The sequence below is a fragment of the Saccopteryx leptura genome, chromosome 8 (genome assembly GCF_036850995.1).
Source record: "Saccopteryx leptura isolate mSacLep1 chromosome 8, mSacLep1_pri_phased_curated, whole genome shotgun sequence".
Classification (NCBI taxonomy): domain Eukaryota; kingdom Metazoa; phylum Chordata; class Mammalia; order Chiroptera; family Emballonuridae; genus Saccopteryx; species Saccopteryx leptura.
In genome coordinates, this window is record NC_089510.1 from 97,159,082 (window position 1) to 97,186,805 (window position 27,724).

General features: G+C 37.0%; 2 protein-coding genes across 2 annotated transcripts in view; one reads left to right on the top strand and one right to left on the bottom strand.

Annotated features, from left to right (window-relative positions):
* Window positions 1-27,724, top strand: part of KPNA4 (karyopherin subunit alpha 4) — an 88,030-nt gene that overhangs the window by 23,652 nt on the left and 36,654 nt on the right. Inside the window, exons 2-8 of the mRNA XM_066347948.1 lie at window positions 18,180-18,224; window positions 19,561-19,650; window positions 19,762-19,791; window positions 19,877-19,929; window positions 24,315-24,410; window positions 25,750-25,835; window positions 27,502-27,588. Of these exons, the coding sequence (XP_066204045.1) occupies window positions 18,180-18,224; window positions 19,561-19,650; window positions 19,762-19,791; window positions 19,877-19,929; window positions 24,315-24,410; window positions 25,750-25,835; window positions 27,502-27,588 (487 nt within the window). The remainder of the gene's footprint in view (window positions 1-18,179; window positions 18,225-19,560; window positions 19,651-19,761; window positions 19,792-19,876; window positions 19,930-24,314; window positions 24,411-25,749; window positions 25,836-27,501; window positions 27,589-27,724) is intronic.
* On the bottom strand, window positions 5,782-6,400 carry LOC136379603 (calmodulin-1-like). Its single transcript, XM_066346998.1, has one exon. It carries the CDS (start codon window positions 6,333-6,335, stop codon window positions 5,892-5,894), a length of 444 nt encoding a protein of 147 aa, XP_066203095.1. The 5' UTR covers window positions 6,336-6,400; the 3' UTR covers window positions 5,782-5,891.

The following is a 27,724-nucleotide window of genomic DNA, read 5'->3' on the forward strand; positions in this document are numbered from 1 at the left end:
TCACTTTAGTTGTTCATTGGTTGGTTGTTGTATGTGCCTTGACCAGGCAAGCCCAGGTTTCGAACCAATGACTTCAGCATTCCAGATTGACACTTTATCCGCTGTACCACCACAGGTCAGGCAATCAAATTTTCTTTTTTGTGTATGACAGAGAGAGAGAGAGAGAGATAGGGACAGACAGGCAGGAAGGGAGAGAGATGAGAACCATCAATTCTTTATTGAGGCTCCTTAGACCCCTTAGTTCATTGATTGCTTTCTCATATGTATCTTGGGGGGGGGGTTAGCCTCCAGCAGAGTGAGTGACCCTTTGCTCAAGCCAGTGACCTTGGGCCCAAGCCAGCAACCTCAGGGCTTCGAACCTGGGTCCTCTGCGTCCCAGTCCAATGCTCTATCCACTGCGCCACCGCCTGGTCAGGCGCAATCAAATTTTCTAAGTCTAATTTTCTTTACTCTTGAACTGGTAATGGCATGGTAATTGTAAAAGTTTTTTGTTTTTGTTTTTTTTAGAGACAGAGCGAGAGTCAGAGAGAGAGAGAGATAGGGACAGACAGGAACGGAGAGAGATGAGAAGCATCAATCATCAGTTTTTCGTTGCGACACCTTAGTTGTTCATTGATTGCTTTCTTATATGTGCCTTGACCATGGGCCTTCAGCAGACCAAGTAACCCCTTGCTTGAGCCAGCGACGTTGGGCTCAAGCTGGTGAGCTTTTGCTCAAACCAAATGAGCCCTCGCTCAAGCTGGCTACCTCGGGGTCTCGAACCTGGGTCTTCCGCATCCCAGTCCGACGCTCTATCCACTGCGCCACCGCCTGGTCAGGCGTAAAAGTTTTTTTGAAAAATGGAAAAATAAAATAATCCTTCATAGTCTTATTACTATTAATTTTTGAAATGTCTGTGTATTTTTTTCTAATATGTTTGAACTTAATTTGGGTTCTTGTGAGAATAGCTCATAGTTGAATATAGCTGAGTTTCTCAACCTTGGCATTCTTGACATTTTGAGTCAGATGATTCTTTGGGGACTTGGCTATACATTGTAGAATATTTAACAGCACCACCTGCCTCTGCTTACTAGATACAAGTAGCACTGTTTCCCCCAGTTGTAATAACCAAAGTTATCTTGAAATTGTCAAATGTCCTCTGGGTGACAAAATCACCCCAGGTGACACACACTGGGATTCAGTATTTCAGTAAACTTCCCAGAACACCATTGCTGTTACTACTTTTAAATTCATAAATCTTTAATGGATTTCTATAATCTATAAGAGTCAGTTAAATTTTCATAATCTAGCTATTTCAGGCTCAGTTCAGTTTAGCAGCTGTTTGAGGTTTTGCTGCATAAATGCTAGTGAAAGAGCATACATTAAAGTATAGGCATACCCCAGAGATACTTCACTTTTGTTTCAGACCAGCACAGTAAAGTGAATATCACAGTAAAGTAAGTCACATGATTTTGGTTTCTCAGTGATTTACACTATACTGTCTATGTAGTATATTAAATATGCAGTGACATTATGTCTTTAAAAAAAAACCCAGTATGCCTGACCAGTGGTGATGCAGTGGATAAAGCGTCAACCTGGAAACACTGAGGTTGCCGGTTCAAAATCCTGGGCTTGCCTGGTCAAGGCACATATGGGAGTTGATGCTTCCTGCTTCTCCCTCCTTCTCTCTCTCTCTCTCTCTCCCCTCTCTATAATGAATAAATACAATCTTTAAAAAAAATTTTTTTTTTAAATTAAAACTCAGTGTACATGTTTAATTAAAGAAATACTTTATATTAAGAAATACTAGCCATCATCTGAGCCTTCAGCTATACTCATTTTGCTGGTGGAGGGTCTTGCCTTGGTGATGAGAAGGGGGTACCTACAGCATCTGCAAAGTGCAGTAAAATGAGGTATGCCTTATGCGACCAGATTAATTCTTACCTTTTTAATTTATAATTCCCTCATCTATATAACTTCAATTCAGACTGCTCCTACTTCAGACAGGTGAACACACCTCACCATTAATGTTAAGTTCTGCTTTCCTTTCCTTGCTTTTATTGGGCCCTTACCGGAAACACCTAGTTTTTCCCTTTATTTTACTATCTTATTTATATTTTCAGTTGAACTTAAGTGTCTAGAATTCAGTTAAGTTTTCCTCATCACACCAATTCATATTGATTATTCCTTTTGTTGAGTTCTTAGTTATTTTTGTACTTATATTTTGGTGTTTCCTCCTGTAAGATATTTTTACTTGTGTGTTTTATAGAGAAAAAAGTATTGCATAAAGATATATATGACTTATACACCAACAGATCAAATAACCTGGATGAAATGGATGAATTTCTAGAAACACATCACCTACCAAGACTGAATCATGAGGAAATAGAAAATCTGAACAGGCCTATAACTAGTAAGGAGATTAAATCAGTAATCAAAAATCTCGCAAAGAAAAAGCCCAGGAGTAGATGCCCCTACTGGTCAATGCTACCAAACGTTTAAGGAGAATTAACACTTATCCCCTTCAAACTTTTCCAAAAAAACTGAAGACAAGGGAACACTGCCAAACTCATTCTATGAGGCCAGCATTACCCTGGTACTAAAGTCAAGCAAAGACACTAGATGAGAAAACTGCAGACCAATTTTTTTTTTTTTTTTCGTTTTTAGACAGGAGATAGAGAAGGGGAGGGGGAGCACTAAGCATCAACTCTCATATGTGCCTTGACCAGGCAAGTCTGGGGTTTCGAACCAGCGACCTCAGTGTTCCAGGTTGACACTTTATCCATTGTAACACCACAGGTCAGGCTATGTCTGATGAATACTGTTGCAGAAATTCTCAACAAAACACTAGCAAGTAATTCAACAGCATATTGATAGAATTAAACACCACGACCAAGTGGGGTTTATTCCTTCAATGCATGGACAGTTTTAATATATGAAATCAATCAATGTAATATGCCATAAATGAACAGAATGAAACACAAAAGCCACATGATCTCAATTGAGACAAAATTCTTTTCATGATAAAAAACACTCAGCAAACTCAAAAGAAAACTACCTCAACCTAATATAGACCAAATAGGAAAACTCCAGCAGACATCACACTCAGTAGTGAAACACTGAAAGCTATTAATGTAAGATCAGGAACAAGACAAGGATGCTAGCTTTCACCTGGTCTATTGAACATAGTTTTGAAAGCCCTAGCCCAGTGGTCAGCAAACTCATTAGTCAGCAGAGCCAAATATCAACAGTACAATTGAAATTTCTTTTGAGAGCCAAAATTTTAAAACTTAAACTATATAGGTAGGTACATTTCTTATCGAGGTAGCACCCACATGTGGTGTTTTGTGGAAGAGCCACACTCAAGGGGCCAAAGAGCCGCATGTGGCTTGCGAGCCTCAATTTGTTGACCTAGACCCTAGCCAGAACAGTTAGGCAAGAAAAAGAAATAAATAAAAGGCATTTAAATTAGAATGAAACAAGGAAAAGTACCTCTTTGCAGGTGCCATGATCTTACATGTAGAAAACCCTAAAGAGCCCCACAAAAAAAGTTAGACATAAGTGATTGAGTCAAGTTACAGAACATAAAACCAGCATAAACTAATAAGGTACAGCCTGAAGAAAAAAATTGAGAAACAAGTCCATTTACAATAATATCAAAAGAAATAAAATACTTAGGAATAAACCTAACCAAGGAGGTGAAAGACTTTTACGCAGAAAACTAAAATATTGCTGAAAGAACCAGTGAATGAAAAGACATCCTGTGTTAATGAATTGGAAGACGTGTAAGTGTCCATACTACCCAAGGTGATCTACAGATTTAATGCAATCCTTGTCAAATACCCAAAGATATTATTTGCAGAAATAAAAAGTTTTATCCTAAAGCTAATATGGAATATCAAGGGATCCTGAGTAGTCAAAATAATCTTAAAGAAGAGACAATTAGAGATCTCACACATCTCAATTTTAAAACTTACTATAGCACAACTAAGTGGAAAAACAAATGAATACTTTTGTCACTACCTCTTTCCCCTCCCCCTCTCCCTTTACCTTCCTCTGTCTCTCTAAAAGCAATCAAATGAAAAAAAACACCTTAATTACAAAGCTGTGGTATTCAAAACTGTACTATTGGCATAAAGTCAGACTTATAGACTGATGGAATAGAGTAGGGAGCCCAGAATTAAACCGTAGCACCTAATGGTTGCTTTCCTTTATGTGCCCTGACTGGGGATCGAACTTGCAATCTTGTTGCCTTGTGACGATGCTCTAACCCAGTGGTAGTCAACCTGGTCCCTACCGCCCACTAGTGGGTGTTCCAGCTTTCATGGTGGGCGGTAGCAGATCAACCAAAGTATAAATAAAATGGTAGATTTAACTATAGTAAGTTGTTTTTAAAGATTTATTCTGCCAAACTTAGTGAAAATCCGATATAAAGTACTTGGTAAGTAATTATTATTATATGCTTTAACTTGCTGTAACTGCTTTATAAATTTTATAAAGTAAAGTTACTTCCCTACTTTATAAATCACCATTACTGTGGAACTGGTGGGCGGTTAGAAAATTTTACTACTAACGGAGATAACAAAAGTGGGCGGTAGGGATAAAAGGGTTGACTTACCCTGCTCTAACCTGTTGAGCTAACCAGCCAGGGCCTATCATTAATTAAATGATTTTTGACAAGGTCGTTGCTATCATTCATTCAATGGGAAAAGGACAGTCTTTTCAACAGATGGTGCTGGGAAAATTTGATATTCACAATCAGTGGAAATAAAGCTGGACCTGTACCTAACACCATATACAATAATTAATTTGAAATGGATTAAGGATCTAAATGTAAGACCTAAAACAAACTCTTAGAAGAAAAGATAGGACAGAAACATCACAGCATTGGATTTGGCAGTGATTTCTTAGATATGACACCAAAGGAATAGGTAACAAAAAATATCCCTAGCTGGTTTGTTCAGTTGATTAGAGCATTATCCTGAAACACCAAGATTGTGGGTTAGATAACAAGTCGGTTACATAGGGAAAGTGACCAATGAATGTACAACTAAGTAGAGCAACAAGTGAGTGCTCCCCCCTTCTTCCCTCTTTCTCTTTTCTCCCTCCCTCTATCCTTCCCTTTCTCTTTCCCCCCTTCCTCTCTCTGTCTCTAAAAATCAGTCAGTTAAAAAAGTAAATATATGCATCAAGCTTTGAAACTTCTGTGCACATCTAGGACCCAGTCAACAAGGTGAGAAAGACACCCAATGAAATGGAAAAAAATTTTTGCAAATCTGATTTTTATTTGATTTGGGGGGGGGGGGTAAAATTTTCTTTTATTGGAAAACAAATACACAACTTGGAATGGATTTGAGACAAATTGTGCCATAAGAAGATTTTCTTTCAGTAGCTAAACAAAGTTTAAAAAGCAAATAACAATGAAAGAAATGTTTCTGGTACAGTACCAGCAGTACAAAAAAATAGTGTACGAGTACCTGGATAATACACCTGTTTTGCAGTAGTGCAACTTTTAAGTACATATTGTTGACTGTCCATAGTCCATGCAGAGTTTCAACTCCACACTTCGACAACAACATGCTGACAGTTCCTAAAGAAAACTACTTAAAAAAAGGCATAACCCAGATGTTCCCTCATTTGACCAAGTCCATCTAAGTTTGGATGTGCAGAAGGGCTTAGATGTATCCAGAGTAAGCCACATGCAACATGTTACTTGATCAGTTTTCTAAAATAAGGTTTTAGGACAATGACAATAAGATAAGGGAAGAAAACATGGAGGAATGAAGTCCTAATTACTATACATGCATATTTTTTTTGACAGTAGCAGAAACCTTTTACAGATAAGTTACAAACAAAGAAAAGGCAAATAAACTATTTTGTACAAGAAATTTAACACATTCTGTACAAAGTCTTCACTTTGCTGTCATCATTTGTACAAACTCTTCATAGTTTACTTGACCATCACCATCAATATCTGCTTCCCTGATCATTTCATCAACCTCTTCATCTGTTAACTTCTCTCCAAGGTTTGTCATCACATGGCGAAGCTCTGCTGCACTAATATAGCCATTGCCATCCTTGTCAAACACACGGAATGCTTCTCTAATTTCTTCTTCACTGTCTGTATCTTTCATTTTCCTTGCCATCGTCAGAAATTCTGGGAAGTCAATTGTGCCATTACCATCAGCGTCCGCTTCATTAATCATGTCCTGTAACTCTGCTTCTGTGAGATTCTGTCCAAGAGACCTCATTACAGTTCCCAATTCCTTTGTTATAGTTCCATCACCATCCTTGTCAAATAGTGAAAAAGCTTCTTTGAATTCTGCAATCTGCTCTTCAGTCAGTTGGTCGGCCATGCTGCAAGCGCTACCGGTTTCCGAGACACCACCGCACACTCAGCTCGCTCGCTCCACTCGGACTAATTCTCGCAAATCTGATATTTGGTTAATAATCCAGAATATATAAAGAACTCCTACAATTCAATAGCAAATAAACAACCCTATTTAAAAATGGGCAAAGGATTTGAATAAACATTTCTCCAAAGAAAATATACAAATAGCCAACAAGCATATGAAAAGATCACAAATAATTAAGGAAATGCGGGTCAAACCCACTTTGGATTAAAAAAAAAGGTAAAATAACAAGGGTTGGTGAACATGTGGAAAAATTGGTGCACTGTACTTATTGTTGGTGAACATGTAGTATAGACATAAAATGGAATATTCTGATTTAAAAAGAAGAGGGTTCTGGCACATACTACAATGTGGGTGAACCTTAAGACATTATGCTAAGCCACAAAACGCAAATACTGTATGATTCTACTTATGTTAGATACCTAGAATAGTGAAATTCATAGAAACAAAGTAATTTAATGATTGCTGAGGGAAGAGGAGCGTAGGGAGTTGGATATAGGTATAGATTTCAGTTTTTCCAAGATGAAGAGTTTTGAAGATTGGATACACAGCAGTATGAATGTACTTGGCACTAAAGTGTACACTTCAAAATGGTTAAAATGGTAAATTTTACAGTTTTTTTCTACCTAAAGGTTTTTTCATTTTTAGAAATGATTTTGTTATTCATATTTTACCACAGTTTAAAAGAAAGGAAAAAAACTGACAATACCATATGCTGGTGAGAATTTGTAGCAATAAGAACTCTACTTTATGGTGGGTTGGAATACAAAGTCATATAGCCACTGTGGAAGACAGTTTGGCAGTTTCTTATAAAACAACACATTCTTACCATATAATCCATTAATCACACTCTTTGGTTTTTGTGCAAATGAATTAAAAGCTTATGCCCACACAGAGCAGCTTTATTCGTAATAGCCAAAACTTGGAAGCATCCAAGATGCTCTTCAGGAAACTGGTAAACTATGATACAGTCAGACCATGGAATATTATTCAGGCCAAGAAGAAATGAGCTATCAAGCCATAAAATGACATGAGAGAATCCTAAATATATTTTTAAGTGAAAGAAGCTAATCAAAAAGGCTACTTCATGCCTGACCAGGTGGTGGCTCAATGGATAAAGTGTCAACCTGGGACGCTGAAGACTCAGGTTGGAAACCCTGAGGTCACCAGTTTGAGCTCAGGCTCATCCAGCTGGAGTGTGGAATCGTAGACATAATCCGTGGTCACTGGTTTGAGCCCAAAGGTATCTAGCTTGAAGCCCAAGGTTGCTGACCATGAGCAAGGGGTCACCTCATCAAGGTACTTATGAGAAAGCAACCACTGAACAATTAAAGTGCTACAACTATGAGATGCTGCTTCTCATCTTTCTCCCTTCCTGTCTGTCTTGCTAAAAGGAAAAAAGAAAAAAAAAAATCTACTTTATGAATCTGACTAACATTCTGGAAAAGGCAATACTATATTAATAGTAAAAGATCAGTGGTTCCTGTAGGTTATAGGCAGAGTACAGAGGATTTTTAGGACAGTGAAACTAATCTGTATGATACTAATGGTGGGTACATTTGTCAAAACCCATAAAAGGTACCCTAATGGATAATGAAATGTCAACATAAGTTCATCAGTTATAACAAATGTATCACCCCTGGTGTGGGATTTGATGGTTCTCTAGAGGAGAACTCAATTTTCTGTTCAGTTCAGCTGTAAACTTAAAACTGCTTTTAAAAAGTTCATCTTAAAAAAGGATATGTATGACATGCTATTCATGTAAAAATCTTAAATATATAAAACTATTATAAGTGTTGATATACAGTGAAAACACCCATAAGAATTAAACAAATTTTTAAAAAGTTACTTCTAGGGAGGATATAGAGGGAAAGAGGGGGAGAGAGTTAAGATTGGAGTGAAATTTTAGCAGTATCTGTAACACTTTGAATTTTTAATTTCTTTAAAAAGTAAAGCAAAGCCCTAGCCAGTTAGTTGACTTAGTGGTAGAGCATCCGCCCCACATGTGGAAGTTCTGGGTTTGATTCCCAGTCAGGGCACACAGGAGAAGCATCCATCTGCTTCTCTATCCCTCCCTCTGTTGCTTCTCTCTCCCCCCCCCCCCCCTTCTGCAGCCATGGCTCGGTAGGGATGAATTGGCCCCAGGCGCTGAGGATGGCTCTCTGGCCTCTGCCTCAGGCACTAAGAAGAGCTCAGTTGGAGGAACTGAGCAGTGCCTGGTAGATCCCTGTCAGGGCACATGTGGGAGTCTGTCTCTCCCTCCCTTCTTCTCACTGAATGATAAAGTAAATATGTCAAAATAGTGACAGTAATACGCGCATGGGGATCTATTCTTATATTCCTTGCTTTTTCATGTATTTAAGATACGTATTTTGTGATTGAAAGATTTTTTTAATTTAAATTCAGTCTTGTAACCTGACCAGGCAGTGTCACAGTAGATAGACCGTCAGCCTGAGATTCTGAGGACTCACGTTTGAAATCCCAAGATCGCTGGCTTGAGCCCAAAGGTTTCTGGCTTCAGCAAGGGCTCACTGGCTTTTCTGGAGCCCTACCCCCATCCCCACTCCTGCATGTATGAGAAAGCAATCAATAAACAACTGAAGTGCTGCAACTACCTTCCTCATCTACCTTCCTGTCCCTGTCTCTTATCTCCCTTGCTAAAAAAATTGAAAAAAATAATTTTTAAATAAATTCATTCTTGTAAAAGTGGTTAATTTGGGAATATACATGTTAAAATGCAATCTACTTCATTAACTGCATTACTAGAGGGAATCCTTTGTAGCCAGTTCACGCAAATTTAGAATGTTGTCCCAGTAATGATATGACCTAGGCAGAAATGGGACTCTGGTTAAGAAAACAAGGAAGGACTAGAGGGTGGGTTTTGTTTTTGTTTTTTTTTTAATTTTAGCCATTCTTTTTTTTTTAGATTTTACTTATTTATTTTAGAGAGAATAGAGAGGGAGAGAGTGGAGTGGGGAGGAGCAGAAAGCATCAACTCCCATATGTGCCTTGACCAGGCAAGCCCAAGGTTTCGAACTGACGACCTCAGTGTTTAGGTCAACAGTTTATCCACTGCGCCACCACAAGTCAGGCAGGTTTTGTTTTTATTTGGAGAAATCTTACACATTTTACAAATAACCAGAGTTCACTTTTAGGTTTGTAATTTATTCAGGTACAGTACTAAGCACAGTAAATGAGATGTGGGCTAGAAGCTTTTAAGTAGTATTTTTCAGGGATGTGAATAAATGGTAATGGAAACAGACAAGAATTTATAGTAGCTAAGGAAGAAATATTGGAACCTTTATTTCTATGATAATGATTAGCCATATTAAAATACTTTATAAAGTAAATGTATATTCAGTAATTTAATGGTTCTCAGTCCTAATCTCATTTAACCTATGAGCACCACTTGACATAATTATGCTTCCCTAGAAAATAAATTTTTACTTGGTCCCAAATTTGCATAGATTTCTATAGCCTTCTATCTCGCTGATTGTTTCTTCTTAGTTTTCTTTCTGCCTTTTAATTTTGGAGTGCCTAAATTTATGCTCAGTCCATAGGTAATCTCATTAATCACCTGGTTTTCAATATTATATATAAATTGCCAGCTTTCTAAGTTAGCATTTTTAGTCCTTACCTCTTCCTTGAACTCCAAACTTAGTTGACTACTTGACATCTCATTTTAATTCATTATAAGCATATAAGATTTAGCAGGTTCAGAAATGATGTCATCCCCCAAATCTGCATCATTCAATTTGCCCCATCTCAGTAAATGGTAGTTGTGTCTTCCTGTTGCTTGGGCCAAATCCTGCAAGTCATTGTCTCCTCTCTTTCACGGTCCAGTCCATTCATAAATTTTGTAGATTCAGTCTTCAAAATACATCCAGAATCCACATCTCTTGCTCTCTATTGCCACCACTCTGGTCCAATCTATTATCTCAACCTGAATTACTACAGTTACCGTAATCTGTATTCCCAACACAGCATCTGGAATGATACTATCTTAAATCAGAGTGTGTATCCTTTCCTCAAAACCCTCCAGTGGCTTTCTATCTCACTAAGAGTAAATACTAGAATCTTTATAGTGGTCAGCTATTTTCTTCTCATGGTTCACTGTATGTCAGCCACCCTGGACTCCTTGCCTTTCCCTTTTCCTCCCATGTCTGGGCTTTTTTTTTTTTTTTTTTTTTCCTGCTTGCTAATCCCTCTACCTTGAATAGTTTCTGTCTGCCAAATTTCCACATGGCTTCTTTGCTCATCTTCTTAGAGGTAATCTTGAAAATATTCCCCTTCTGGACTTCATATTTTTTTCCTGGTATTTGTCGCTGTCAGGCATACTATATATTTTAGTTTTATTTATTGTCTCTCCGCACACTAAAATGTAGGTGCCATGAAGGCAGGAATTTTAGTCCTTTTGTTCTCTGATGTATCCTTAGCACTGAGAACAGTTTATGGCACATACATAGTAGGTGGTCAGTAAATATTTGTTGAGTGAAAAAATGTCTTTCTATGTATGAAGATGTATACATACCTGTTCAGTATATAAAAAAACTATAGAGTTATGCTTTTTATTTTTTAATTTTATTTAGAAAATTAAATTTAACCAGATGACACTGATCAATAAGAGTACATAGGTTTCAGGTAAACATTTCTATAGCATTTGAACTGTTGTTTATGTTGTATTCCCATCACCCAAAGTCAAATCATTTTCTGCCACCATATATTTGTCCCCTTTTACTCCCTTTCCCCCATCTTTCCCCACATCCCCCTTCTTCTGGTAACCATTTTTATCTGTGTCCATGAGTCTCAGTTTCATATCCCACCTATGTGTGATGCATAGTTCTTATTAGTTTTTTCTGATTTACTTTTCACTCAGTATAATGTTCTGAGTTATATTTTTTAAATGGTGCTTTAGTAAGAGTAATTCAGTAATTTCTCTTTCAATGAAGATTTTTCTATTACCAATGATGAAGTCTTTGAATATATATTCACAAAGAAAAGTTAAAGAATATTTTTAAAAAGAAGAAAAAGTAGCTTATTTGAGGAGATAGGTAACAGCATGAAAAGGTTAGGTATAGTGTAGTTTATAAAGATCATTGAACTGGGGTCAGCATAATCTGAACCTTGCTAATTGGGAAGTCACTGGACCTCAGTTTCTCTATAAAATGAGATAATTTAAAACGATTCCTATTCTTTCCAGTCAAAAATCTTATAACACTATTTGTGTAGATTTTTCTGTAACAAAACCATGAATTTGAATTATGTTCATATAACATAGAAGAAAAACATTCCTTAAACTGTCTTTTCATATTTCATTGTAATCTATTATTGTTTTACAAATGAAACAAAATAATTGTTTTCTTATCTGAGAATACACCAAATAAGCAAGGAAATCTTCAGCAGTGGTATACAAAGCTTGAGTTCATCAACTTCCCTAATTGGTTGAATCTCATTTTGTTTCTTATTCTCTATAATTTTTCCAGTCTTTCCCATATGTTGAATTTTTTCAACATGCCATTCAATCAGTTCATGAAAAATTTTATTTAACAGATTTCTTTTTGTGTGGTCCTTCATGCTTTCTGTAAGTGATTCTGAAAGTTGGGAGCCTTTCCCATCTCTATGCTGTCTCACCAAACCTATGTATGGTCATTTCTTAACCACTTGGTTTTCCTGCCGGTCACCTCCTGGCCAATAACACATGCAACACACACACACACACACACACACACACACAGCTCATTTGTTACAATTTAAAGCAAAAAAAACCCAAAACAATGTATAATGTGAAAACACTTAGCAACTGTCCCAGCCCACAAAATTTTGAGCTTACAATTTTGAGCTATGGCTTCCTCAAGATTCATAGCATAGAAATTATTGCTATGCATAGTAACTTGTACAAATGTCAGTGAACTATTTTTGACATTGTTTTTGGAGTTGATAAAATTGATACATTTTTTGAGACATAAAAGATCTTAGAGATCTGTTGAATTCCCTTACTTTACAGATTAGGGAATTAATGTTTATCATAAACCTGGTAATTTGCCTAAGAGTGTGCTAAGATAAAGGTAGAACTGGGACTAGAAGCCATATAGTAATAAAGCAGTGTAGTCACATAGTAGTAACTCATCTTGGGAGGAAGCAATTATGTATGCAAATACTTTCTCTTGATCTATTCCTCCCCCCAAGATACACACCACTCCTCTTGTATAAGATAGGTGAATAGAAAATGCTAGAAATTCTTTTTCTTGTTCTTTCATACCTTTATTTTCTAACTTTTCCAAATAGATATGTATAACTTTCTAATTTAACACCTGTTGTTTGAAACTGGTATAATCCCAGTCCTTGAAATTAACAACTGTTAACAGCTGCTTATATTTTTTGTGATTTTTAAATTATATTCATGTAATTAAGTTTCAGCACATATAATTTAGATTTGAATCATTTGAAAGCATGATGACTCTAAACTAGAATTATTGATTAAAACTGCTCCAGCCCTGGCCGGTTGGCTCCATGGTAGAGCGTCGACTGCTGTGTGAATGTCCTGGGTTGATTCCTGGCCAGGACACACAGGAGAAGCGCCGTTCTGCTTCTCCACCTTTTCCCTTCTCCACCCTTCCCCTTCTCCTTTCTCTCTATCTCTTCCTATCCCGCAGCCAAGGCTCCATTGGAGCAAAGTTGGCCGGGGCGCTGAGGATGGCTTCATGGCCTCTGCCTCTGGCTCTAGGATGGTTCCAGTTGCAATGTAGCAACATCCCAGATGGGCAGAGCATCTCCCCCTGGTGGGCTTACCAGGTGGATCCTGGTCTGGCCGCATCCAGGAGTCTGTCTCTGCCTCACCTCCTCTCATTAAAAACAAAAACAAAACAAAACCCAAAAAACTGCTCCAATAGCCTTGCCAAGGTTAAATCTGACCTCGTACTCTGAATTTACTTTCAGACTCCTCTTATACTCAGTTATCATTAGTCTTTTACTTGTTAGAGATAAGAACTTGATTCTGTCAATGAAGACTTGCCTGTCAGTAGCAGTGCTTATTAGAACTTTTCTCTCTTACTACTATTAACAAATATTATATCTGAGAAATAAATCCACAGTTTGAGTAAGCATATAAAATTTTTGTTTTATTGTCATATTGTGAAGTTGGGATTTATTTGGTTAGTCATATGCAATTTAACAACATATATACTATTTGGTGAAGGCATGAATAAGCACTGTGATAGATGCTGCTGGACAGATCAAGTAGAGATGAAGGAATGGAAAAATAGGAAAGGAATAGAAAAACAGACTGTGTGGTTATATTTTTAGCATTTGGTTTACCATATCAGTTCAACAACTGTTTTACTTATCAAGTATGTTTAGGATGTGGTGACCATTTGGGTTGAAAACATCAGTAACTGACTTTTCTCTGAAAATGTTTAGTTTAGCTTTTTATGACATTGATTTGGCTCCTTGCCTTTCCATTTCTGGCTTCTGACACTCTTTAACAGATTCTGCATGTGCCATCTTTTGTAATTTTTTCTTTTTGTATGTGCTATATTTTCTACCTGGAATGCTGGTCTCTAAATAAATTTCCATTTTTATTAGTGAGAGGAGGGGATGCAGAGAGACAGACTCCCACATGCCCCCAGACCCAGATCCACCCAGCAAGTCCCCTGTGGGGTGATGCTCTGCCCAGCCCATCTTGGGTCATTGCTCAGCAACTGAGCTATTTTAGCACCTGAGGTGAGGCCAGGGAGCCATCCTCAGCACCAGGGCCAACTCCAGTCGCGCCATGACTGCCAAAGGAGAGGAGAAAAAAGAGAAGGAGGAAGGGAGGGGTGGAGGAGCAGGTGGTCGCTTCTACTGTGTGCCCTGACCAGGAATTGAACCCAGGACATCTATATGCCAGGGGGACTCTATCCACTGAGCCTCTGGCCAGGGCTGAATAATCTTTTAACTAGTATATTTTCTATATTTTCTGTGTGAAACATGGTTTTTTGTAATTGTTAACTAGAGTTGTTTATTGTTTTTAGATTGTAATACAATGCAAATCCCTTTGTCTGAATATAGTACTTTTACTTTAGTATGAACCTTAGGCTCTAAAATTGCTTGGACTCCATTTACTTTAAGACTTGTGGGAAACAATATGGCTTAGTAGTTAATTGGCATGTATGAAATCATGTGAATTCTAGTCCTGGCTGTCCTACTTCTAATCTATGTGACCTTGGCCAAGTAATTTAACTTATCTAAAGTTTCCTTATTTGTAAAAAGATATATTTTTACCTCTTAAGATTATAATGATTAAGCTATAATGAATATTGAAACTCTTATTGTAATACTTGTTTAATTATTTTTATTCATTTTGCAGCCTACCTTATTAGTATTTTTATGTAAATTTATTTTTTTTAAAGATTTATTCATTTTAGAAAGGAGAGAGAGAGAGAGAGAAAGAGAGAGCGAGAAAGGAGGAGGAGCAGGAACAATCAACTCCCATGTGTGCCTTGACCAGGGAACCCTGGGGTTTTGAACCGGTAACCTCAGCATTTTGGGTTGACGCTTTGCCCACTGTGCCACCACAGGTCAGGCTTAGTATATTTTTAATTGAGTCTTGGAATTTTAAAAATCTTTGTACCAAAGCTCAAATGATCACCAAAGTGTCACTTAATGATAGAATAAATTGGTTGGTCAAAAATTGAGGTGAAGATTTCTGTACATTAAAAATTAACCAATACATTTTGAGAAGGAATAGTAAGTATTTCTTATGTTATTCCTTATATAGAGAACTTATATTCTAATGGGGGAGAGACCAATAACCTAGGTGCACAGAAACAGTTTTTGCTCAAGGCAAAGGTAAACCTTTTAATAAAAAAGTTACATGCGGCCCTGGCCGGTTGGCTCAGTGGTAGAGTGTCGGCCTGGTGTGCGGGGGACCCGGGTTCTATTCCCGGCCAGGGCACACAGGAGAAGCCCTCATTTGCTTCTCCACCCCCACCCCCTCCTTCCTCTCTGTCTCTCTCTTCCCCTCCTGCAGCCAAGGCTCCATTGGAGCGAGGATGGCCCGGGCGCTGGGGATGGCTCCTTGGCCTATGCCCCAGGCGCTAGAGTGGCTCTGGTCGCAGCAGAGCGTCGCCCCTGGTGGGTGTGCCGGGTGGATCCCGGTCGGGCACATGCGGGAGTCTGTCTGACTGTCTCTTCCCGTTTCCAGCTTAAGAAAAATACAAACAAACAAACAAACAAACAAAAAAAAAGTTACATGCCTCGGATGTGACAACCCACCATAACCTGCCTAGTTAGGAATTTATGATGAGCTCATCTTTTGAGATTACTTTTTGTAGAACGCCTTTTTTGTCCACACATCAGTTAATAATGTGACCAATTAATGTCAAAAGTAAGTAAAGTTACCTGTAACTTTTTCCACCACAAATAAAAGTCACATTATTAGTGTTGCAAGATATTCTGAAATACCACTTATGGTCATCATTACTTTGGAATTATAGTAGTTATTAGACCCACTGCTGCATTTATTTAATATGATAATGAAGCACATATAATTTTTTCATATTTATATATTTCTAACAATTATATACCCATATAATTTGTTTTCTTTTTAAAATTAATACATTTTTTTTCTGTATTTAAGAACACTGTCTGAGAAAGGTTTTCATTAATTTCACTAGGCTCCCAAAAGAATCTGTAGCACACAAAAACTAAGATTCCCTGTGATGATTTTTTTGGTTGCTATAAGAATGTACTAGGGGAGAGGATAGAAAAAAAGGATGTATATAAGTTAGAAAATTTCTGCAATAATCTAGAGGAGGAAGAATGGTGAGTTGGACCAGAGTCTTGGCAGAGGAGATACTGATGTCTAGTTGAATTTCAGATAACTTTTGAAAGTAACCAATAGCATTTGTTAAAAGATTTAATGTGTGAAAGAAAAAGAAGAATAGACAATGGCTCCAGGAATTTTGGTCTGTGTATCTATCTGGCAGAATGGAGTTGCCATTTACTGAAATTTTCTTTGAAATTATCAGTAGAACTGTAACACTGAATATATAATAAGTTTTTTAAACAGTAACAAGCCCTGACCAGGCAGTGGCAGTGGATAGAGTGTCAGACTAGGATGCAGAGGACCCAGGTTTAAAATCCCGAGGTCGCCAGCTTCAGCGTTAGCTCATCTGGCTTGAGTGTGGGATCATAGACATGACCCCATGGTTGCTGGCTTGAGCGCAGAGTCACTGGCTTGAACAAGGGATCACTCGCTCTGCTTAGCTCCAACCCCAAATCCCCACCTCGCGTCAAAGCACATATGAGAAAGCAATCAATGAACAACTAAGGTGCTTCAACAAAGAATTGATGCTTCTCATCTCCCTCCTTTCCTGCCTGTCTGTCCCTATATCTTTCCCTCTCTCTGTCTCTCAGTCTCTATCACAATAAAAAACAAAAAAAAAACCAGTGACTTAAGACTTTTAAAAATACAAAAAATAAAAGAACCCATAATCTTATTTCACATATAAACTATATGTGATGGAATAGAGTATATATTTTTGTTAAAGATTAGTTCACTTTTGGACATACGTTGGAGATACTTATTGGATACCTAAGTGTTACTTTGTGACTTGCTCTTTCCACTTAATATGTCTTGGCATATGCAGTCATTATAAAGAATGAGGTGAGCCCTGGACGGTTGGCTCAGTGCAGACTGAGCGTGCAGCCTGGCGAGCATCAGCCTGGCGTGCAGAAGTCCTGGGTTCGATTCCCGGCCAGGGCACACAGGAGAAGCGCCCATCTGCTTCTCTACCCCTCCCCCTCTCCTTCCTCTCTGTCTCTCTCTTCCCTTCCCTCAGCGAGGCTCCATTGGAGCAAAGATGGCACGGACACTGGGGATGGCTCCTTGGCCTCTGCCCCAGGCGCTAGAGTGGCTCTGGTCGCAACAGAGCGACGCCCCGGAGGGGCAGAGCATCACTCCCTAGTGGGCAGAGCGTTGCCCCTGGTGGGCGTGCCAGGTGGATCCCAGTCGGGCGCATGCGGGAGTCTGTCTGACTGTCTCTCCCCGTTTCCAGCTTCAGAAAAAAAAAGAAAAAGAAAAAATCAAGAATGAGGTGAACCTATACATAGAAAAAGCTTGAGCTTGTATTGTTTCTGAACATGTGAATGTTTTATAGTGAGCATATATCCATGTGGTAGGTGACTTTAAAATGAGAAAAACATGTTAAAAAATATGAGAATGATTATAGTGCATGATAGAATAATTGTATGGTCATTAGGAAGAATGAAATTGATCTCTATTTATATACTACCATGGAAGATCTTTAAAATCTACAAATGAAGTAAAAATGAGGTGAAGAACAGAATAAATAGATAAGTGTGTCAGAATTACAGTAATTTTGTTTACATTTAGAGAGAGAGACTAGATGGGCAGGAAGGCTCCCAACCTTTTTTCTAAGGCAGTTGAATTTACTAACTTTGTACATGTATTTTAACTTGTCATGATTCATAAGGGACAATGAGATCATGGGTTCTTTGATTCTTTGTATCTTTGTATTTTTGTAATTTTATAGTTTTTAAATTTTATGCTAATATAGATCTATTAATTTCAAAGAGATCATCAATATTTGAGAATATTATGAGTGTGAAATGAAGATAGAAAATTTTTTATGTAATATGATCTTTATTATGAGTAAAATATTACAAATACATATATGACTAGGAGAACAAAATGAGAATATGTACATCAAATGTTAATAGTGGTTTTCTCTGGGTGGTGGAAATTGAGGTGATTTTTTAAAAATATTTTTCTTTAATTTTTTGTAGACTATGAGAAGACAACGAAATGAAGTTGTAGTTGAATTAAGGAAGGTAAGTCTGATTAATACTGGGTACTTCTAAGCTTCATTCTAATAACATTGCAGCATATATACAAGATATGAAATGTATATAAATCTCAAGTGCTTAACATCTCTTTTTCTTTTTTTTTAATGAATGTTTTTATTTGTTTATTTTTTTATTTTTTTATTTACAGGGACAGAGAGAGAGAGTCAGAGAGAGGGATAGATAGGGACAGACAGACAGGAACGGAGAGAGATGAGAAGCATCAATCATCAGTTTTTTGTTGCGACACCTTAGTTGTTCATTGATTGCTTTCTTATATGTGCCATGACTGTGGGCCTTCAGCAGACCAAGTAACCCCTTGCTTGAGCCAGCGACCTTAGGTCTAAGCTGGTGAGCATTTTTTTATTTTATTTTGCTCAAACCAGATGAGCCTGCGCTCAAGCTGGCAAGCTCAGGGTCTCGAACCTGGGTTCTTGGCATCCCAGCCCAACGCTCTATCCACTGCGCCACCGCCTGGTCAGGCACATCTCTTTTTCTTTTGAAAACTGAAAGATTTTTACTAAATTTGACAACCTTTTGAACTTGGCAAAATACAACTTGAACCCTATAAAAAACAAAGCAAAACAGAGTAATGGCTCTGGCCTGTTGGCTCAATGGTAGAGCATTGGCCGGGCATGTGAAAGTCCTGGGTTCAATTCCCGGTCAGGACACACAGGAGAAGTGACCATCTGCTCCCACTTCCTCTCCCCCTCCTATCCCCAGCCATGGCTCAAATGACTGAGTCCTGGGCACTGAGGTTGGCTCCGCGGAGCTTCTGCCTCAGGTGCTAAACATAACTAGATTGCGAGTATGGACCCCAGATGGGCAAAGTATAAGCCCCAGACAGGGGTCGCTGGGTGAATCCCAGTTGGGGCTCATGCAGAAGTCTAGCTCCCCCTCCTCTCACTTAAATAAAAAAAAGAAAGAAAAAAATAAGCAGTTTATCAGATGGATTTTTCTTCTGTAATTTTTAATGATTTATATAAATTGTAAGTCATAAATATAGTTATACTAAATAGTTCTAACTACATTAGTAGTTACACCATGAAAGGATCTTATTATAAATTTCATCAATTTTTCAAGTATTAAAGTAGTTGAGAATATATTTTTAAATTTGTCCCATTTTAAATGAAATTCAAATGGCCCTTGAATTTTGTAAGGCAATGTTGATTTTTGTCTATTTTCTGAACTAACTTTTGCTTTGACTTTTTTCTTAAGTGATAAAGAGAAGCTTTTAGATAATGAATAAAATGTTTTATTGTTTTAAATAAATATGTATGTTTGACTCAGGCTTAAACTACACTCTGTTTTCTGTTTTTTTAAGAATAAAAGAGATGAACATCTCTTAAAGAGAAGGAATGTACCGCATGAAGATATCTGTGAGGACTCGGATATAGATGGTGATTATAGGGTGGTAAGTTATTGTTATTCTAGTGACTGAAAACTAACAGTGAAAGATTTTACATAAATATAGAATTTTAATGTCACTTTTTAACTTAGTTTTCTCTTTCACTTTTTTTTCCAGCAAAATACTTCTCTAGAAGCTATTGTTCAAGTAAGTTATTTTTTTCTCTCTTTGTTATATTTTTTGGACTTGACTAATTATTGTGTATTTACATCAAAAGTTTTATTTTTTATAGAATGCTTCAAGTGATAACCAAGGAATTCAACTAAGTGCAGTTCAAGCTGCTAGGTAAGTAAAGTTTTAAGGATATATTTAAATTTTATAACTTACACAGGAGTTCTCTTTTGGGGTTCACTATATAGTAGCCTTCACACTCATTTAAGTATAGAACAGTCATAAACCAGATGAGTTTATTTTTAAAATTAGTCTTGGGTTTAGAGTATTAAAATTGGTATCAGTGTTCTAAACTCACAAGTAAACTGAAACCTTAGTGTACTTAATACATATAGATGCTATCAAAAAGTTGATTTGGCAGGCTATTGCTATAGACTAATAGGAAAACATTATTTAAAAGTTTTACCTTTTACATATTAATAGGTTTAATTTAATAAAAACTTAGATTGTTTAGATCAGGGGTCCCCAAACTACGGCCCCCTGGGGCCATTTATTCAGTCCTGCCGCACTTCCGGAAGGGGCACCTCTTTCATTGGTGGTCAGTGAGAGGAGCACATTGACCATCTCATTAGCCAAAAGCAGGCCCATAGTTCCATTGAAATCTGGTCAGTTTGTTGATGTAAATTTACTTGTTCTTTATTTTAAATATTATATTTGTTCCCATTTTATTTTTTTACTTTAAAATAAGATACGTGCAGTGTACATAAAGATTTGTTCAGTTTTTTTTATAGTCAGCCCACCAACAGTTGAGGAACAGTGAACTGGCCCCTTGTGTAAAAAGTTTGGGGACCCCTGGTTTAGATCCTGCCCAGGTAGCTAATTTTTCTCACAATCCTTGTATTGATCAAATAATCAAGTCAAGTTACAAGCTTAAAAATAGGCAAAACCCCTCTAAGGACCATAGCTTTCTGTTTTTGAGATTTTATTCAATTTAGAGAGAGAGAGAGAGAAGGGGGGAGGAGCAGGAAGCATCAACTCCCATATGTACCTTGACCAGGCAAGCCCGGGATTTTGAACTGGTGACCTCAGCGTTCCAGGTCAATGCTTTATCCACTGAGCCACCACAGGTCAGGCAGGACAGTAGCATTTTTAAAAATAAATTTTAAATAAGGTCTTGGGGTGGGGGGCAGAGAATGATTTAGGACAACAAAGACTCCCAGTCTTTTTCTAAGTAGAAACACTAAGTTATTTTGTCTATTTCTGTTGTAAAATCTATATTCTCACATTTTAAGAGAAGAACCATAAAAACTTACTACTGAAACCTTTGTGTTAATAAATAGTGTGGAGAAGATATGGCTGTATCATAGTACAATGTAGTGGATGCTTTGTATATTTATAAATATCTATAAGAGTAACACCCGCCTGACCAGGCGGTGGCGCAGTGGATAGAGCGTCGAACTGAGATGCAGAGGATCCAGGTTCAAGACCCCAAGTTCACCAGTTTGAGCGCGGGCTCATCTGGCTTGAGCAAAAGCTCACTAGTTTGGACCCAAGGTCGCTGGCTTGAGCGAGGGGTTCCTCGGTCTGCTGAAGGCCCATAGTCAAGGCACATATGAGAAAGCAATCAATGAACAACTAACGTGTCGCAACAAAAAACTGATGATTGATGCTTCTGATCTCTCCCCGTTCCTGTCTGTGTGTCCCTATCTATCCCTCTCTCTGACTCTGTTAAATAAATTAATTAAATAAATAAATAAATAAAGTAATGCCATTGTGAATAACGGTAGGAAAGATGCAAGACATTGATCCTACTTAGAGAATTTCAAAGTGGAACAAGTTTTTACAGGTCCATGCAATATCTTATTCTGTGCATAAATTCCTTTGTGTTTATCGACTTTTCCTACTTTTGTATATTCCTTTTAAATCAGGGTTTTTCGACCACCAGTCCGTGGACTGCTGCTGGTCTGCCAGAAATTTCATGCCAGTCTATGAAAGAGATAACCACCTGGATGTTGTATTGAAGATTATAGTCTGTCATCACTGGGTCTGTAACCTTCATTCAACATCCATGTGATTTAACTCTTTTCCAGCGGTTGAAAAACATTGCTTTAGATAACCTAGACTAGATAGGGAAATTATAGAATTACACTGTTTAGCCCACTACAGGTAACAGAACTTCTTAGAAAGGATTTTGTTTTGTAGGAAAAAAATCATAAAAGTTTTCACATCTCAAAATGGCAAATTAATGTTTATAGGAATAATTATTAAGAAATTGACATATTATGCTCATCACCTGTGTTAGTCAGTATTCATTTTATAGTTTTGGAGCAAATTTTCTCAGTATGGGTTCTGCAAGATAATTAAATCCTTAAGGCCAGGGTTCTCAGTCTTCCTAGGAGATCTGGAGACAGCTTCAGGGGTTACACAAGATCAAACTTAATTTCACAATAATTCTAAGACTTCATTTGCCCCCTTTTTACTGTGTTAAGATTTACATTGAGGCTGACCTGTGGTGGTGCAGTGGATAAAGCATTGACCTGGAACGCTGAGGTCCGGTTTGAAACCCTGGGCTTGCCTGGTCAAGGCACATGTGGGAGTTGATGCTTCCTGCTCCTCTCCTTCTTTTCTCCCTCTTTCTCCTTCTCTTTCTCTCTCTCTCTCTCTCTCTCTCTCCCCTCTTTAAAATGAATAAATAAAAATCTAAATAAAATAAGGATTTACATTGATGTTGAAGAGACAACTTAGTTGTTCATTGATTGCTTTCTCATATGTGCCTTGCCAGTGGTTAAAACTGCTGACACCTTAGCATAAAGACTGTGGCACACACCTAATTTTATATGTATTTTGTGGACATTGTTTTTACTATTTTGCACTCAAAGAAAAAAAGGGAGTTTACCTTTAAGAATGTCTTCAATGAAGTAGTAAAAAATTAAATATATTAAATCTGGTACTTCAATTATTAATTAAATATATTATTATTAATTAAATCTGGTACTTTCCTATGTTTTGCTTAAAATTGTGTTGGGTGTCATGAAAAATACTGTGAAAAAGCATGTGGTTTAATTCTTGCCCTGTGAGAAGTTTAGAGCCTAATTAGGAAGGCAAAATTATATAAAAATAGTGATACTCAGCAACAAATTAAAGTGTATGTTCTGTAAATATTCTTTTAGGAATTCAGAGAATTTAGAATTCAGAGAGGGTACTGTGAAAACATTGAATTTAAAATGGACTTTGAATATGTAGAGTCTAAATAGACAGAAAAGAGGCATTCCAAGTGCAGAGAATAGGATGTGAATGAAGGGCCTGAAAATGCAATTGAAATGGTGGGACAGGGAATGGACCTTAGGGGTTTACATTGATATGGTAGTAAATAAGCAGCCATCACTTGGTTTATATAGGGCAGGGGTTGGGAACCTATGGCTTGCAAGCCAGATGTGGCTCTTTTGATGGCTGCATCTGGCTCGAAGACAAATCTTTAATAAAAATAATGTTAAAAATATAAAACATTCTCATGTATTATAATCCCTTCATTTCCTACCGCTCATGTTCATGGTCGCGGGTGGCTGGAGCCAGTCACAGCTGTCCTCTGGGACAACACCAAATTTTTATTGGATAATGAGTAACGTACACAGTATGTTGTATGGCTCTCACAGAATTACATTTTAAAATATGTGGCGTTCATGGCTCTCTCAGCCAAAAAGGTTCCCGACCCCTGATATAGGGGAATGATCTTATTAAGCTTTTCTAAACATTGCATTTATATAGTCGTGCACAGGATCCCAGTGGGCGAAGATTTGGGTTAGGCCACATTGAGGGCTTTTCAGCTAAACTTACAGTCTTACAACATGTGTAAATAGACATCAAGTTTGGTTTTATCCTCTAAGCTCCATGATGAAAGGATGAATGTGTCTGTCTTTGTTTACCTTAATAGTTCCAATATCTCATTGAATATTTTTCTATGTATTGCTGTGCTTATTTCATTTTGCTTTAGTTACTTTGATAAGAACGTTATTGAGCTTATACGACCTTTTATTCAGTGTGTACAGTAGGATGAAATATTGGACACTAGTATCAGCTGTAAATTTTTACCAGCAGCCTACGGTTTTTGTCCTTCATCTTTCTCTGTGATGACCTGGTATGAATAATTTTGGATATTTTGGTGACCAGTTAATTTCTTTCTTAGCAAGGTAGATAACATGTTGAAGGAGTCTGCCCACTTTTTTTCTCTGACCTCAAAATTAAGTCCAGAGGTAACACATATGAAACATTTAGTTGTCTTTTTATGTTATATGGGACTTCACTGAAGGAGTAATATTTCTGTACTAACAAAAAAGCAGTAAAGTGGTCATGCGTACCATTTTTCCTAATTATTAATAATCTATAAATTTACAAATTAATTTTTAATGGAAAAAAGGTTGCATTATATAAGTTTAGAGAGTAACTTTCAGAGATAGTATTTGTGCCAAATATTCAGATTTACTGCAATCTCTCTATATATATGAGCTTGAATTTAATTAAATGTGATTAAGTTTCACAAGGGGTATGTATATCTCTTACAGGAAGCTTTTGTCCAGTGATCGAAATCCACCAATTGATGACTTAATAAAATCTGGAATATTGCCTATTTTAGTTCATTGTCTTGAAAGAGATGATAAGTAAGTACATTATTTTAAGAAATAATTAAGGATGTATGCTTTACATAGTAAAAATACTGTATTTCCCCATGTATAATAAGCCGCACCTTTTTTTTTTTTTTAATTTTAAGGGAGTGACATTAATAAATCAGTGTACATATGTTCAGAGAAAATATCTCCAGGTTATTTTGACATTTGATTATGCTTCATTCCCATCACCCAAAGTAAGGCGCACTTTACAAAAAAATTGGGGTCTAAAAACTGGGTTTGTCTTATACAGTGGCTGTAGATTTTTTTACTTTAATTTTTCGCTTTTTTGCACTTGTTTTTGCACTCATTGTTGAAGACAGTGATTCGTCATCAGACGCAGATGATGACAAGCTAATGGATGGGAATTTTGACAGTGATGAGGAGTTGTATGAGTTTTATAAGGAATAAAACTTGAGTTCAGTAACTTTATGTAATACTTTTTTTCCCCCCAAATTTCGGACCCCAAAATTAAGGCGTGTCTTATACATAGGGAAATACGGTAGTTTGATCTTTAAATAAAAAAGAAAAGGACTAGGAGATGGAGTTGAAAAGCCAAAGTGAAAAATAAAAGCTTGTATTTATATCAAGAGATGAAGGTAAAGGCAAAGAGGAACTTGAGAATAATACATGTAACTTTTTTTTTTTTTTTTTTTTGGTATTTTTCTGAAGCTGGAAACCGGGAGAGACAGTCAGACTCCCGCATGCGCCCCGACCGGGATCCACCCGGCACGCCCACCAGGGGGCAACGCTCTGCCCCTCCGGGCGTCGCTCTGTTGCGACCAGAGCCACTCCAGCGCCTGGGGCAGAGGCCAAGGAGCCATCCCCAGAGCCCGGGCCATCTTTGCTCCAATGGAGCCTCGCTGCGGGAGGGAAGAGAGAGATAGAGAGTAAGGAGGGGGAGGGGTGGAGAAGCAGATGGATGCTTCTCCTGTGTGCCCTGGCCGGGAATCGAACCCGGGACTTATGCACGCCAGGCCGACGCTCTACCACTAAGCCAACCGGCCAGGGCAATACATGTAACTTTTAAGATTTGAAAATTAGCAAGAAATAGTTTGGCCAGACAGGTGCTTGGGAAAACTGTTTGGGTAATAAAGTGCAGGTATCTTAATAAAGAGTTCTTTAAAAGTAAGGAAACCTGAGTAAATTTTATGCCTTTATACTGAGAAAAAATTTAAATAATCATTGAAAGTTTAAGGAAGTTCTGAATGTATATAGATACCTTTTGAAATAAAATAGTAATGCTTTTATAATGCTATGGAGGGGAAGAATAGTTGTTAGATATTTAGGCCAATGTAAAAATCCCTACTGTTTAAAATTATGTTTTTTGTAGTCCCTCTTTACAGTTTGAAGCTGCATGGGCTTTGACAAACATTGCATCTGGAACCTCTGAACAAACTCAAGCAGTAGTTCAGTCCAGTAAGTTGGTTATTAATAGACGAAATTGTGATTTTTTAAAAAAGTTTAGTAAAAATAAAGTGATTCAACTAAAAAGAATAGAGCTACATTTATACTATAATAGGCCTTCGGTAACACCTTAGATAGTTAAAATAGGCCATCTTAAGTTTATTACTTTAATCATCTTATACAGTGACTGACATTGTCTATTTCCAAAAATTCATTTGATTCAAAATCTGACATTTCTTATTCAGATTATATTACTGTGATTATATATACTTTATTTATTGGCCATCATAGAAATAAAGATGTTTTTCCCATTGCCATACTGCCTCTGGGCCACTTTTAATGAGATTTCTATCATGTTTTATAGAAATCTTTTTTTGTAAGGTGGTCCTATCAAAAGAATGGCTTGACATTTTTTTCATTGTTTTATAATAAGATTGTTTTTCTTTTATGTTCCAAGAGATATAATGGGAAATTATTATTGGAAGTAATAACTGAGCATGTTTTTTTCATAAATAGTATTTGATACTTCTACCAAAGAAATTCTTTTTACACAACTGCCAGAAATTTATTTTAAAGAAGGAACTTTTAAAATCCTTTTCAAGTTATAAGCTTGTACACTTGTCTGAACTTGTTAAAATGTTAGACACTAACATGATTTTGAAGGGGAACAAAAATATTATCAGAGTAAAGCATTTTATTATGTAGACACTTGTGTTATAATATTTGTCAGAATTTGTTCTGACACTCAGAGGCAGATTTAATGACGGGCGCACTGGGCACGCACCCTGGGCCCCGACTTCTGAAGGGCCCCGCAAAACCCCAACTTTATACTTTTTTCTAATGACACCAAGTTTAGTTTCATATGTGCAATTTTAACATTAATAGTACATAATACTTTATTTAACAAAATGGTTAACATGTATTTTTACTTTTCCTGTCTCTTTTTTAAGGGGCCCAATATTTTCTTCTGCACCCGGGTTCTCAACTGACCTTAATCTCTGCCTCTGCTGACACTGCTAGTCTGTCTTAATATACAAAAAAATGGACAAATTAATTAGTTTTTATTATAAGTAAGGATGATTGAAATACATGCACTTAAGTAGCGTTCTTAGAAGGAAGAAAGGAAATAGAGGAATCATTTGTTGAGCGCAGTATTCTTTTTCAGATACAAACCATTCTGTTTCTCATCCTTGCTGTGAAGCAACAAAATCATTTTTTGACTCAGTAAGTCTTACATGGCACAGGAATCACTGGCCTTCCAAAGACTCGTGTGATATTCATGTGATAGAACTCAAAAGTTACTTTAACAATTGGACTTTATTTTTTAAAATTTGAAGATAGTGCTTCATCTATAAGTAATTAATCTTAAAGTTGGCATTAAATCCTAGTCGGTAAATGAAATCTTACCAGCTTAATTTGACATTTTTCTGTATGTTAAAACTGTAATTTTGATGCCAAGTGTTCTACTAGTCAGAAATTTCCACTGCTGTTATTCTAATAAATCATATAATGACAATATATTTCAAATGTATTTTTTATAGGTTTTTCTCTTAAGATTTCAGCAAAAATCAAGATTGATTTTGATTTAGATGGTAGTATGTATCTTCATCCTTATTTTCAATTTTACTGAGACATAATTGACATAATAACTGTTAAATGATCTGCTTTTCTCCCTCAGATGCTGTGCCACTTTTCCTAAGGCTTCTCCACTCACCCCATCAAAATGTCTGTGAGCAGGCAGTGTGGGCATTGGGAAATATCATAGGTTTGTCTTAAACTTGTGATAGTAGTTTAGCAATTGTTGTTACCATATAATATGTAATAAAAATGTCTTCTATTAGTTGAAAATGAAAAATAATTTGTTTCTCCTCCTTTATTATATATATGATATATATATCATA

Bases quoted from the DNA above. Each gene is read 5' to 3' on its own strand.
- LOC136379603 (XM_066346998.1), bottom strand. From the start codon at position 6,335: ATGGCCGACCAACTGACTGAAGAGCAGATTGCAGAATTCAAAGAAGCT.